Genomic DNA, 13,941 nt, shown 5'->3' with positions numbered 1-13,941 from the left:
CTTCAGAGGCCAGCCTCCAGCAGCAAGTCAAAGGAAGAAACTTCTATTACTCTGATGAGAGGAAACATGCAGCCCAATAGCAGACAGATTGTTAACAAACAGGAACTACATTTTTGAAACAGACAAACTCTAATGAACTGCTCTACCATACTAGTTTCTAGTACCGTTTCCACAAACTATTTTCTTTTCCTTAGGATCCAATTTTACTGTCATCGATCCCTTTTTGGATAAATATTTAGCAAACCATTATGCACAGCTCTGTGGATAAGTGTTTAGCAAACTAACATGGCAACAGACAACATTCTCAGCCAACTCTCTCCATTATCCCTGCAAACATGTTGAAGGATCTCACTTTCAGTCCAACATTTCTCTTACCCTCTTCAAGTACTAATCAATGCAGTTTTCTTCCAGCCCATTTTGCAGTAAAAATCTACTAATGCAATGCTATGATTCATATACAATCATAAAGTCAGTTAGTTAAGCAAAAGAAATTTGATGCTGACCACATGGATCAAACATCTTCAAAATTCAGTTCCTATAGATGAAGTGTTCACTAATCATAATAGTTAACTTACCAAAATTTGATTCTTCGCCAAGATCCTTCCCAAATTTAATCATAGATTCTCCAAGAAGCCCTTCTGGTTGAGGATAACCTGGGTTTTTTACCTGCCCACGAATTTTAGATACTGTATTCAGCATTGTTAGTTTGGCTCTGGATGCTGAAGGGGAAGAAATGAAGTGATTATTTTTAACAAACTGGTTTTGGAAATTTCCAGCTTTTCACAACTTTCAAACAGTAGGAATTATGATAATTAAGAAATTCATATGTTCACATAATAACATGATACAATCTGAAGTCATGAACTAGAGATTCTACAAAATTAGTGACATAAGCTTTTATTTTATAGTGCTACTAACTACTCATATAAGAATTAATCAGAATTAACATCTCACTCCAACAAAAAAAGCTGTTTAACTCACAAAGATTCAAAGACATTTGCTGCAAGTGATGGAATAGCAAGATGATTTTAAGACTTTTAACTTTGAATCACTACTTGCATTATTAGTTTGGAAAAGCAAGGTGTTTCATGTCCTAGAAGAGTAGAGTGGAATTTCACTGAAACTTATCAATTACTGGAAGGCCTAGATAGGGTGGATTTAGAGAGGATGCTTCCCTATAGTGCATGGGTCCAGGACCAGAGGGCAGAGTCTCAGAATAGAGGAATGTCCCTTTAGAACAGAGATAAGGAGGTATTTCTTTAGCCAGAGATTGGTGAATCTGTGGCATTCATTGCCAAGTCATTGGGTATATTTAAAGCAGAGGTTGAGTTCTTGATTAGTAAAGGGCATCACAGGTTATGAGGAGAAGGCAGAAAAACAGGATTGAGAGGGATAATAAATCAGTCATGATGAAATGGAAGAGCAGACTTGATGCGTCAAATGGCCTAATTTCACTCCTATGTCTTGTAGTCTTATCTGGCAAAAAAACACCAGTGTAAACTAAAATTTGCCTAATCTAGCTCCCAGCAAGACCCAATAGTAAAATATGACCTAGTAAATCTTGCTCCATCATGTTGTACAAAGCTAAAAAAGACTTTAAAAAGCTACAGGTTGTAATAGCTGCAAGTGGTTCAACTAAGTACTGTGCAAAGGGTGGCCTGACCTAGGCGATGCGGCTGTCACTTCATCTATTTTTCCACTTTTTCAAGATGAACGGCACTGAGCTCCAAAGTATGTTCAGTGCCTTTGAGATGTTCTTGGTACTCCTCCCCATATTTGCATTTCACAATTATCATTTCCCTGACTTGTCATGAATGCTCAAGTTAATTTTGGTTTAGTCTGTTGAAATCTAGCATACTGTTAGATCTTACAGAGAAAAGGGGTATTTCTTCCTATGGATTCTTTGAAAACAGGTGATACTCCAATTTTCTACATCAATAAATTGGGTGAGTTGGTTAGGTAGAAGTATATTGCATCTGAGGAAAGTTAGCACAGTAATTACAAAGAAGATGGATAATTTCTCAGCCTCAATTGCAGTTTTTCATTTTTCAGTCAACTGTTGACAGATTTTAGAAGTTTCCTTTTGATTTGGTATGATGCACAACACTCTGTAGATAAGCTCAAAAAATCCTACTTCAATACATTTTAAATTTAGAAAATGAGACAGTAAAATGTGAGAACAGTTGCCAGGGCTGAATACTTTTTCAGAGCACCTAATGGGGGCTAATTAGTGCATAAAAGTTAACTCTAGTTACCTGCATACCTACTTTCTAGTTAGGAATACCAGGAGAGTGATTGGACACAGGAATTCTGGCATTGTCTCACCTTTCAAGACCACAGGTACACACTAGTGCTTGTGAATGAGCAATCAAACAAATCACAGTGATTACAAATTATCTTACTTCTTGAGACATATTTGATTATTTTGGCACCACAATGAAGAGAAAACATTGCCACTTGCCAAAATTTGGCAAAAATTATAAATATAACAATTTAATATTAGGTCATTCAAGCAGCAAGCCTCAATCAAAGTAGTAGTATTACATAAAAAGATTGATTTCTCATTTTCTATTACTACTAGCAAGCTGTCATTTAAATAAATCTATTCATGTCTGAGGTTGCACAAAGCTCAGAGTGTCAAGCATCCTGCTCTATGGGCAAAATTTATACCAGAGGTTCCTCCTCAATTAATAATTATTGCTAAAATATGATTAGTATTAGATGATAACTTTATCTAAAATTGTCACTGAAATAGTGACAATTCCCTAAATAATCTTCCATGAAAGTGAGTGAACTAAACATCTTATTTTTTAATTCATCAGCCTTTTCCACTGTTTCCCTGAAGGAATTGACTCTTGCTGTATTGGCAGCTGCATTTGTTTCAATATCCTGAAAACAAATTGGCTATTCATTTTCTTTAGGCTTTCACAATCATTTGTAATTTTGCTCCAAAGCAATGCACAACCATGATTTGGATAATAACTTAAAGGAAGTGGCATTCCAACTTGCAAATAATATTAATACAAGAATCTCCAATTATTCTGAATAGCAAATGGAACCTGAAGGAGATACTGACCAGAAGTGAAATACAAAAAAATTCAGTTAAATCCAATCAATTTCAATAGTTAAGAAAATAGAGCTCAGTAAGTACATTTTCAAAAGGAAAAGCCGTAAAGTTTAAATCTAGTTCAGCCAATACTAAATAGTAGAGCAAGATAGATTCACAAACCAAGTGGAAGTTTTACAGGCAGTCCTCAAAGTAAGAGGCGACTTACTTCTACTACAATAAAGGAGCAAAAAAAATACACAATGACAGATTGCAATTATGCACCAGCTATCAAAGAAATGATAAAACAAGATATGCCATTCCTCAAGACCCCTCACATACTGTTTCTACCCCTTGTTCTTATTTCCATGCATAGCTCCCCTCCCAACTCCTTTCTCACACTCAGTTTTTGCTGCCAAGACTGAGGCATATTCATTCTGTGGACACCACTCACCTCTTGCAGCTGCCACCATCTTTGCACATTTTCTCACACACAAGTATTATGCATTGAATATAAATGACCAGATGTACTGAGTATATAAAATTTTATTAGCACAGTGCATTCTACCATGTCTTTACCTAGGGGAGGATGAAATATAATGGCCCTTAAAAAACAAGCAAACAGCATTTTCTCAAATTGGAGTGATTTTCTGAACTGAAGAATAAATTACATTGATTATCGCCCATAGAAGCAAAGGTTTTGATTTGTTGTAATGTCACCTTGGACAATCCAGCAATATTTTACTCAGAAATTCAAACACAGAAAAACACACAATTTTGGCAAGAAATCTGCACTAACAACCTTCTCTGTCTGGTTTACTCCACATTCTTTACACTCTACGCCCTTGAACAGCATTCCAGTATATTATTAATGAAATACCAATTAGTGGTCCTTCTCACTGTGCAGAAATTCAAGAAGAATTTTGATCAAAAAGATTGCCTGAAAGCATGACATACGGGATATCAGGTCAAAAAAAGAGTGATAAATAAAAAGACCAAATGCACTGATTAGGTGATGTTGATTAGATGTTAATAGTATATAAGAATCATGCTCACTGGCCAACGTAGCAAGGACGAGTTGGACCAAAGAGCCTGTTTCCATGCTGTATGACTCGATGACAAGACTGAAACAGGTTCAAGGACCAAGGTCCTATGAATGAGATAGCATAAGGGAAAGTTCCTGTTGTCTGAATTACTACATTGGCAGTCAGGGGGAAAAAAAGTGATACATTTACAGTTTAGGTAGAACAGAGATTATTATAGATATTCACAAAATATGAAGCATTTCAAATGCCATTCACTTTTTCAAGAAGGAAGCATTTAATTGCTAATTAGTGGTAATATATTGCACATAATGCAAAAGGAACTTAGCAAGAGAACTCCCTTGCTATAAAAGGGTGTTGCATTTTCAGTGTTGCCCTTTTCTAAGTAAGTCACAATTTCACGAGTAAAAGCTGAAACACTGGAGAAATAAAAAGGATAATTAAATTAAGACAATAGATAGCTGACATCCCAATATTCCAGAGTTGCTTACCTGGATTTGGTTGCAAGTACTCTGTGGTTTTTGTTAGGACATCTGCCACAGCTTTACTGGTAATATCCACTTTCTGAAACCAAGTAACCACAATGATTATGGGTTATTACTTTACTTGTTATTATTATGGTTTCATTAAACCACAAAAGTAGTATTGAAACATTTATACATCACAGAATAATAAACATTACTAAATAATTTATATCGTATGGCTAAGTACAACTCCAACACCAAAGACAAGTTTGCTGATGACACCACTGCTGATTCATCACCACCTTTGATACAGCCCACAATATACAGGAGAGAGATTGAAAATTTAGCTGAGTGGTGTAATAACAACTTCTTGCTCAATGTCAGTAAGACAGAGGAACTGATTATAGACTTCAGGAGAGGGAATACAGAGGTCCACGAGCCAGTAATCAACAGTAGATCAGATGTGGAGAGGGTTAGTAACTTTAAATTACTGGGTGTCACTACTTCAGAGGACCTGTCCTAGACCCATCGTATAAATATAATTGCAAAGAAAGCACAACAGTGCCTCTACTTCCTCAGGAATCTATGGAGATTCAGCATGTCATCAAAAATATTAGCCAACTTCTATAGATGAGTGGTGGGAAGTGTACTGGCTACATTACAGCCTGGTATGGGAACACCAATGCCTTTGAGTGGAAAATCCAACAGAAGGTAATGGATTTGGCCTAATACATCATGGGTAAAGCCCTCCAAACCACTGAGCACCCCTATATGAAACGTTGCCGTAGAAAAACAGCATCCATCAAAGATCCTCACCACCCAAGCCATGCTCTTTACACACTACTCACTGCTGCCATTAGGCAGAAGATACAAGTGCCTCAAGACTCGCACCACCAGGTTCAAGAACAGTCATTGCCCCTCAACCATCAAGCTCTTGAACAAAAAGGGATAACTACACTCATTCTATTTCTGGTGTTCCCACAACCGATGGTCTAACTTTAAGGATGCTATCTTGTTATTCATGCTCTTTCATTTCATACTTGTTGTTTATTGTTATTTATTTATATTTGCATTTGTACAGTTTGTTGTTCATTGATCCTGTTTACAGTTACTGTTCTATAGATTTGCTAAGTATGCCCACAGGAAGAAGAATCTCAGGGTTGTGTGAGCTAACATGTATATACTCTGGTAAGAAATTTTACTTTGCACACTTAATTGATATAATGCGCATGTGCTCAGAAACCTCCGTAAAGCATACTGATCTAAAATCCCAGGAGATCATGCATCTCAGCCTAGCAAGCCTGCAGTGTTTTAGTTGGCAACAACCTCAAATTTATTTAGAAGGCTGTGCATCAAATTGCATTCAAAGGTTTGAAGACAAAGAAGTAGACTCATTCTCCAAGTGAGTTTTGAAGGAGTGTTGCAAACTATTGAGTTAAATGAAGTGCTGCTTGGTTTAAAGCTGAAGTAAAAGTTCCAAAGGCGCAATATTGTAACAGATTTGTCCCAGTATCATGTTCATCCTCATCTCCCCCGCCCCCCCAAGATAATTTCTCTGGTCATAAATCACACTACTGCTGTAAGGTAATGAATGCCAAGGATAAATTGACTGCTGCAATCCAACATTTTGTGAGATTATCCGTGAAAGAGTTTGTGAAATCTTGTGGTCATGTAGACTGCTCTATAAAAGGGAACCCTTTTCTATTGATATAAAAATAATCCTCAGTTCCTACTTGTCCAAGGAATAGAAATAAAAAATTTTCCTTTGATTCTGACAGAACCCAAAACAACCTTGAAATTCTAACTAAACCAATTACCATAACTTTCTATACTGGAGAGCAGAAAAGTTAAATACCACCATGTTTATGCAATATATTTGCATATTAAGTGGCTATTCAATAATAAATGCACAGTGGAGAGCATCCTGAATGGTTGCATCACAGCCTTGCATGAAAACACCAATGCCCACGAACAGAAAAACATACAAAAAGGGATACAGCCCAGTCCATCACAGGAAAAGCCCTCCCCACCATTGAGCACATTTACAATGAGCACTGCAACAAAAAGTAGCATCCATCTTCAAGGACCCCCACTATCCAGGCCATGCTCTCTTCTCATTGCTGCCATACAGGAGCTTCAGTTCCCAAACCACCAGATTCAGGAACAGTTATTGGCCTTCAACCATCAGGCTCCTGTTCAGTGCTGAACTGATTCACTTCCAAGGTCTCTACTACAAATATTCTCAATATTATTATATACAATGTTTTTGTATTTGCAAAGACTTCCTTTTTTGCATATTTTTGTTTGCCTTTCTTGTTTGTCCTTAGCTTTAATTGTTTCTATGTGTTTCTTTGTATCTACTGTGAATTCCTTCAAGAAAATGACTATCAGGATAGTACATAGTGACATACACGTGCCTTGATTAATAAATCTACTTTGAATTTTGAAAATCAAGTTTCCAATTAATATCCAGTTGTAGTATTTCGCTGCACTCAAGATATGTTACCCATCCCTGCTCTGACCCGTTGGAGTTTGAATAAAGTTTGATGTGATCAGAAATGATCAGAAGATGGAATGACTCAGATGTAAAATTCAGCTGCAGCAAGGCCACAGCTGGTGTTGCAGAAGCTAAGCAGCTTTTTTCTTTGATATATGGTGACCATTTTGGATTTGAGATTTTGTTCTGCACGGATCAAGAGCTATTGAGTGGTGTGGTTTAATTAAAGACAATGCAATGAAAGATAGAATTAGCAAGGGTGTTGTCACTGGACTTTGACAACAAGCATTTGTTTCCAAGAGCGGTTTTCAAGATCAGTAATTTTAAATTTATAATGATCCATCTGTTGAGAAGTCGAAGTTTGCTGTTGTTGCAAAGTTTCAATTATACGATCTCTCTGGCGAGCGGCTTTTTCAAGAACTAAAATACTTGCTTGTTGTTTTTGTGACTCCAGTGTAAGTGCTTGAAGTTTTGCATCAAATGACTTTAAAGTTTCATCGAACGTAGAAAGCTTTGCGGTTAATTTACTCTCCAGTTTTCCAAGTCTGTCGTCCATCAGATTCGCAATTGCTTCGAAAGTTACCGGTTCTTTCGTCTGTTTCGATTCCTTTGCTTTAGACATTTCAGCGAGTTGAAGATGTTTCAAACGGTTGAAAAAAATTTCATATGTTTAAACCCCTTTAGAATAGGTATAAAAAGATCAATTAGGGGGTGTTTGTAGGTTAAAAAAAAGTAAAAGGTTTGGAGCAAAGCCTAAAACTGCTTCACTCCATAAGCGCCATCTTGAGCACTTTGACGATTGACCATAAAGAGATAAATAAAGCCTTTCAAGATTTTTTATAATTCCTTACATCAATCAGAATTTGCTGAGGATTCTTCTATAATAGATGAATTTTTAAGGAAATTGAATATTCCAAAATTAACAGTAGAGGATAGTGTATTCTTAGATACACCTATCACGGAAACTGAAATAAAAAAGGCTATTTTTTCAATGAATTCCGGTAAAGCTTCTGGTCCAGATGGTTATTCTGCAGAATTTTTTAAATCTTTTTCCTCTATACTTTCTCCTTGGCTTTGTAAAATTTTTAAAGATGCGTTAATTATAGGTAAATTGCCACAATCTTTTTATGAAGCTTCTATTCCTTTAATCCTTAAAAAAGATAAAGACCCTATTGAATGTGCATCCTATCGGCCTATATCCTTGCTGAATACGGATTTTAAGATTTTTAGTAAAATTTTGGCTACTAGATTAGAAAATATATTACCTTGAATCATTTCTGAAGATCAGACTGGATTTATTTAAAATCACTATTCATCTTTTAACATTAGAACATTAATTAACATTATTTATACTCCTTCATCCAAAATACCAGAATGTGTCATTTCTTTAGATGCTGAAAAAGCATTTGATAGAGTTGAATGGCCATATTTATTTAATACGATGCAGCATTTTAATTTTAGTTCAAAATTTATATCATGGATTAAGTTAATATACTATATACCCTTGGCTTCGGTTTTTACCAATAATCAACGATCTCCTTTTTCAGTTATTTTGTGGTACAAGGCAAGGCTGTCCTTTAAGTCCTTTACTATTTGACATCGCTTTGGAACCTTTGGCTATAGCCATTCGTGAATCACCTAATATTTTGGGTATTACTCGTGGGGAGGGGATGTATAAGTTATCATTATATGCTAATGATTTGTTACTATACATATCCGACCCTGAAAGATCTATTCCTGCTATTTCGTCCTTGCTTGCTCAGTTTAGTAACTTGTCTGGTTATAAATTGAATTTTAATAAGAGTGAATTATTTCCATTAAATATGCAAGTTCCAATTTATAAACATTTACCATTTAACGTGGTTACAGATTATTTTACTTATTTAGGCATTAAAATTACTAAAAAAAACATAAAGATTTATTTAAAGTTAACTTTTTTACCCTTAATTGACCAAATTAAGCAACTTGCTATCAGGTGGTCTCCGCTATCTTTGTCATTGGTTGGTAGAATTAATGCTATCAAGATGATGGTATTACCCAAATTCGTATATCTATTTCAAGCATTACCAATTTTTATTCCTAAATCTTTTTTTGATATTATTGACTCTAAAATATCTTCTTATCTATGGCAGAATAAAAATCCTAGACTAGGTAAAAAATATTTACAGAAGCCTAAGGAGGAGGGTGGTTTGGCTTTGCCAAACTTGAGATTTTACTATTGGGCAGTTAATATATGATATTTAATATTTTGGACACAAGAATTGACTGCAGCTGCCTGCCCACAATGGGTAAATTTGGAATGTAAATCTGTACAAGACTTTTCATTGTTTTCAGTCTTAGGATCTTCACTTCCTTTTTATTTATCTAAATTGAATAAACAAATAACAAATCCTATAGTCAAATATACATTGCGAATTTGGTTTCAACTTCGTAAATTTTTTTGGTTTGAATAAGTTTATTTTATCATGCCCTATAATATCTAACTATTCTTTTCAGCCCTCTTTTATGGATCAAGCTTTTCTCTTATGGAAAACAAAAGGTATAACATGCTTTCGTGATTTGTTTTTAGATGATAGTGTTATGTCCTTTGAACAGTTATCTAATAAATATAATTTACCTAAAACCCATTTTTTTAGATATTTGCAAATTAGAAATTTTTTGTATAATGAGTTAGTCTTTTACAAAATTATATCCATTGGACATTACCGAAAGAATTTTAGCTCTGAACCCTTGTCAAAAGGGTTTAGTAGCTATTATTTATAATATGATCATGAAAATACAGCCAGAAGTATCAGAAAAAATTAAGAAGGAATGGGAAGAAGAACTTCATTGTCTTATATCCACTGAACAGTGGGAGAAAATTTTACTATTAGTCAATTCGTCCTCTATTTGTGCTAAACATGCCCTAATACAATTTAAGGTTGTACATAGAGCTCATATGTCTAAGGATAAACTTGCTAGATTTTACTCTTATGTTAATCCAACCTGTGACAGATGTCATTCTGATGTTGCTTCATTGACCCATATGTTTTGGTCTTGCCCTTGTTTACAAAATTACTGGAAAGATATTTTCAGTATTATTTCAAGGGTTCTGAATATCAATTTCCAACCGCATCCTTTTACTGCAATTTTTGGTTTACCAATGGTGGATAATAGTCGTTTATCCTCTTCATCTCGACGAATGATTGCATTTGTTACATTAATGGCTAGAAGATCTATTTTATTGAACTGGAAAGAAATTAATCCTCCAACTATATTTCAGTGGTTCTCTCAAACTATCTCTTGTTTGAGTTTAGAAAAAATTAGAAATGTTGTTTTTGATCCTTCAGTTAAATTTGAAGAAACTTGGAGACCATTTATTCAACATTTTCATATCAGTTAAATTGTCTTTTCCTAAACCTCACTTTGATTATCCTTAATTATTTGGATGGAGGTTCGGAGTTATTGGCACTACTGTATATACTTAACATTATGCAATGGCCCAATTTGGTTAGTTTTTTTTTTTCTTTCTCTTTTTTTGGGGTTGTTTTTTTTTTCTTTTTGTCTCTTTTGTTCATACTCTTGGGAGGCTATATATATTGATTATTATATATTTGAATGTCTATTTAAACTATTAATTATGTACTCTCAAACACTTTGTATTCATGTTTCATTTATGTTTGTTTAAAAAAATTAATAAAAAGATTTAAAAAGAAAGAAAGCATTTGTTTCCCAATCTCACTTTATTTACTTATGCACAAGGAGAACAGTCCAGCCTGTCACTGCACTGTGGCAAATGTTCAGGGGATATTTGTGTGGAGTTCTGCATAGGTACGTTCCAATGAGACAGGGAAGTTGTGGTAGGGTACAGGAAGCGTGGTGTACAAAGGCTGTAATAAATCTAGTCAAGAAGAAAAGGTTCAGAGAGTTAGGTAATGTTAGGAATCTAGAAGATTATAAAGCTAACAGGAAGGAGCTTAAAAAGGAAATTAGGAGAGCCAGAAGGGGCCATGAGAAGGCTTTGGCAGGCAGGATTAAGGAAAACCCCCAAGGCATTCTACAAGTATGTGAAGAGCAAGAGGATAAGACCTGAAAATAGGAACTGTCAAGTGTGACAGTGGGACAGTATGTATGGAACCGGAGGAAATAGCAGAGGTACTTAATGAATACTTCAGTATTCACTATGGAAAAGGATCCTGGTGATTATAGTGATGACTAGCAGCAGACTGAAAAGCTTGAGCATGTAGATATTAAGAAAAAGGGTGTGCTGGAGCTTTTGGAAAGCATCAAGTTGGATAAGTCGCCGGGACCAGATGACACACACCCCAGGCTACTGTGGGAGGTGAGAGAGGAGATTGCTGAACCTCTGGCGATTATCTTTGAATCATCAATGGGGACAGGAGAGGTTCCAGAGGATTGGAGGGTGTGGATTTTAGATCTGAAGTAGATTTTAGACCAGTGAGTCTTAATTTAGTGCTTGGTATGTTGATGGAGAAGATCCTGAGAGGCAGGATTTATGAACATTTGGAGAGGTATAATATAATTAGGAATAGTCAGCATGGCTTTGTCAAGCATAAGTCATGTCTTACGAGCCTGATTGAATTTTTTGAGGATGTGACTAAACACATTGATGAAGGTAGAGCAGTAGATGTAGTGTATATGGATTTCAGCAAGGCATTTGATAAGGTACCTCATGCAAGGCATATTGAGAAAGTAAGGAGGCATGGGATCCAAGGGGACATTGCTTTGTGGATCCAGAACTGGCTTGCCCACAGAAGGCAAAGAGTGGTTGTAGATGGGTCATATTCTGCATGGAGATCGGTGACCAGAGGTGTGCCTCAGGGATCTGTTCTGGGATCCTTAGTCTTTGTGATTTTTATAAATGACCTGGACGAGGAAGTGGAGGGATGGGTTAGTAAGCTTGCTGATGACACAAAAGTTGGGGGTGTTGTGGATAGTGTGGAGGGCTGTCAGAGGTTACAAAAGGACATTGATAGGATGCAAAACTGGGCTGAGAAGTGGCAGAAGGAGTTCAACCCAGATAAGTGTAAAGTGGTTCATTTTGGTAGGTGAAATATAATGGCAGAATATAGCATCAATGGTAAGACTCTTGGCAGTGTGGAGGATTAGAGGAATCTTGGGGTCCAAGTCCATAGGACGTTCAAAGCAGCTGCGCTGGTCGACTCTTTTATTGGCCTTCATTAATCGTGGAATTGAATTTAGGAGAAGTAATGTTGCAGCTATATAGGACCCTGGTCAGACCCCACTTGGAGTACTGTGCTCAGTTCTGGTCGCCTCACTACAGGAAGGATGTGAAAGCCAAAGAAAGGGTGCAGAGGAGATTTACAAGGATGTTGCCTGGATTGGGGAGCATGCCTTATGAAAACAGGTTGAGTGAACTCGGCCTTTTCTCCTTGGAGCGACGGAGGATGAGAAGTGACCTGATAGAGGTGTATAAGATGATGAGAGACACTGATCATGTGGATAGTCAGAGGCTTTTTCCCAGGACTGAAGTGGTTGCCACAAGAGGACGCAGGTTTAAGGTGCTAGGGAGTAGGTACAGAGGAGATGTCAGGGGTAAGTTTTTTTTTAAATACGCAGAGAGTGGTGAGTGTGTGGAATGGGCTGCCGGCAACAGTGGTGGAGGCGGATATGATAGGGTCTTTTAAGAGACTTTTGGATAAGTACATGGAGCTTAGAAAAAGAGAGGGCTATGGGTAAGCCTAGTAATTTCTAAGGTAGAGACTTGTTCAGCACAACTTTGTGGGCCGAAGGGCCTGTATTGCGCTGTAGGTTTTGTATGTTTCTATGAACTGCTCTTAAACTTTTGCTAAGAATTGTCAATTTTATATAAAACTGATCAATTGAAATCTTACACACTTTCTAATTCCTTAATTGCTTTCGTAGAATACTGATTATGATACATTCTTACAGGCATTCATTACCAATAAAAGCTACATATTTTTCAATCCTTTATTTACATTTAATCTGATCAAAGGTTGCAAAATATGCCTTAGTCTTACTGAAGGGTTATTGTCCAATAAAAAGAGTGTGCTTCTCAAACCTTCATTACCATCTTTTTCTTGTCTTGGTCCGCTCATGTCCTTGGTATTTCATACTGCACAAAGGGGATCTTAATACATCCAAGGACCTTGTTCTGTACAGCAGCACACTAGCTGCAGATGATCTTAACCCTTACCCTGCTGCGGTTTCTTCAAGGTAATGGTAAACCCAAAAATTAATTCCAATTGAGCGCCTCAGTAATATGTAAAATTCTGGAAAAACTGCAGATCCACACTTGAGAACAAGTTTTGCCTCACACAACAAATTAAAAGTAAATACCACAATCGCTGAAGATTTGAAATAAAAAAAAACAGCAATAGGCAGATCAAGCAGCACCTGCATAATCTACACAAGCACCTACCAAAAAAAGTGGGTTTTAAGTGAAGAGTCTTTCCTTTGGTAAATTAATACATTTAATACGGAGATTCAAAGACTGAGCTTTAGAATCCATTTTGAAGATTGTGAAAATTCAATGAAAACTCTGCAACTGATGCCTTCACTTCAGAGCCAAAGATAAAAGAGACTATTAATAAAGTAATCCAATTTAAGACAATAAAAGACAGATTGTCAAAACAAGAATCAGATAATCTACGGCAAAATTAAATTTGCAAATCAAGATTAAGTGGGAAATAGGAGGATCCAATCTCCTATCACTGAAAACTGTTTCTGGACTGAAATTATATTATTGTCTGACATGGAAAATAAATTACTTAGTCCGATGACTCACACATCCAAATAACCAGTATCCATGCTCCAAAGCATTATAGAATTTGGAAAGAAATGTTTGCATTATTACCTGATTAAGTGGCAAAAACTAGGACATCAAAAACTTCGGTTCATGTAAAATTT

General features: G+C 36.2%; 1 protein-coding gene across 2 annotated transcripts in view; it reads right to left on the bottom strand.

Moving 5' to 3' along the window:
• Nucleotides 1–13,941, bottom strand: part of LOC140739988 (endophilin-A2-like) — a 134,505-nt gene that overhangs the window by 64,335 nt on the left and 56,229 nt on the right. For both annotated transcript variants that reach the window (XM_073068732.1, XM_073068733.1), the window contains exons 3-4: nt 4,581–4,653; nt 576–719 (exon numbers count right to left, since the gene is read on the bottom strand). In XM_073068732.1, the coding sequence (XP_072924833.1) occupies nt 576–719; nt 4,581–4,653 (217 nt within the window). The remainder of the gene's footprint in view (nt 1–575; nt 720–4,580; nt 4,654–13,941) is intronic.

Source organism: Hemitrygon akajei, chromosome 16 (assembly GCF_048418815.1).
Source record: "Hemitrygon akajei chromosome 16, sHemAka1.3, whole genome shotgun sequence".
Taxonomy (NCBI): Eukaryota; Metazoa; Chordata; class Chondrichthyes; order Myliobatiformes; family Dasyatidae; genus Hemitrygon; species Hemitrygon akajei.
This window is presented reverse-complemented; position numbering and strand designations above follow the sequence as displayed.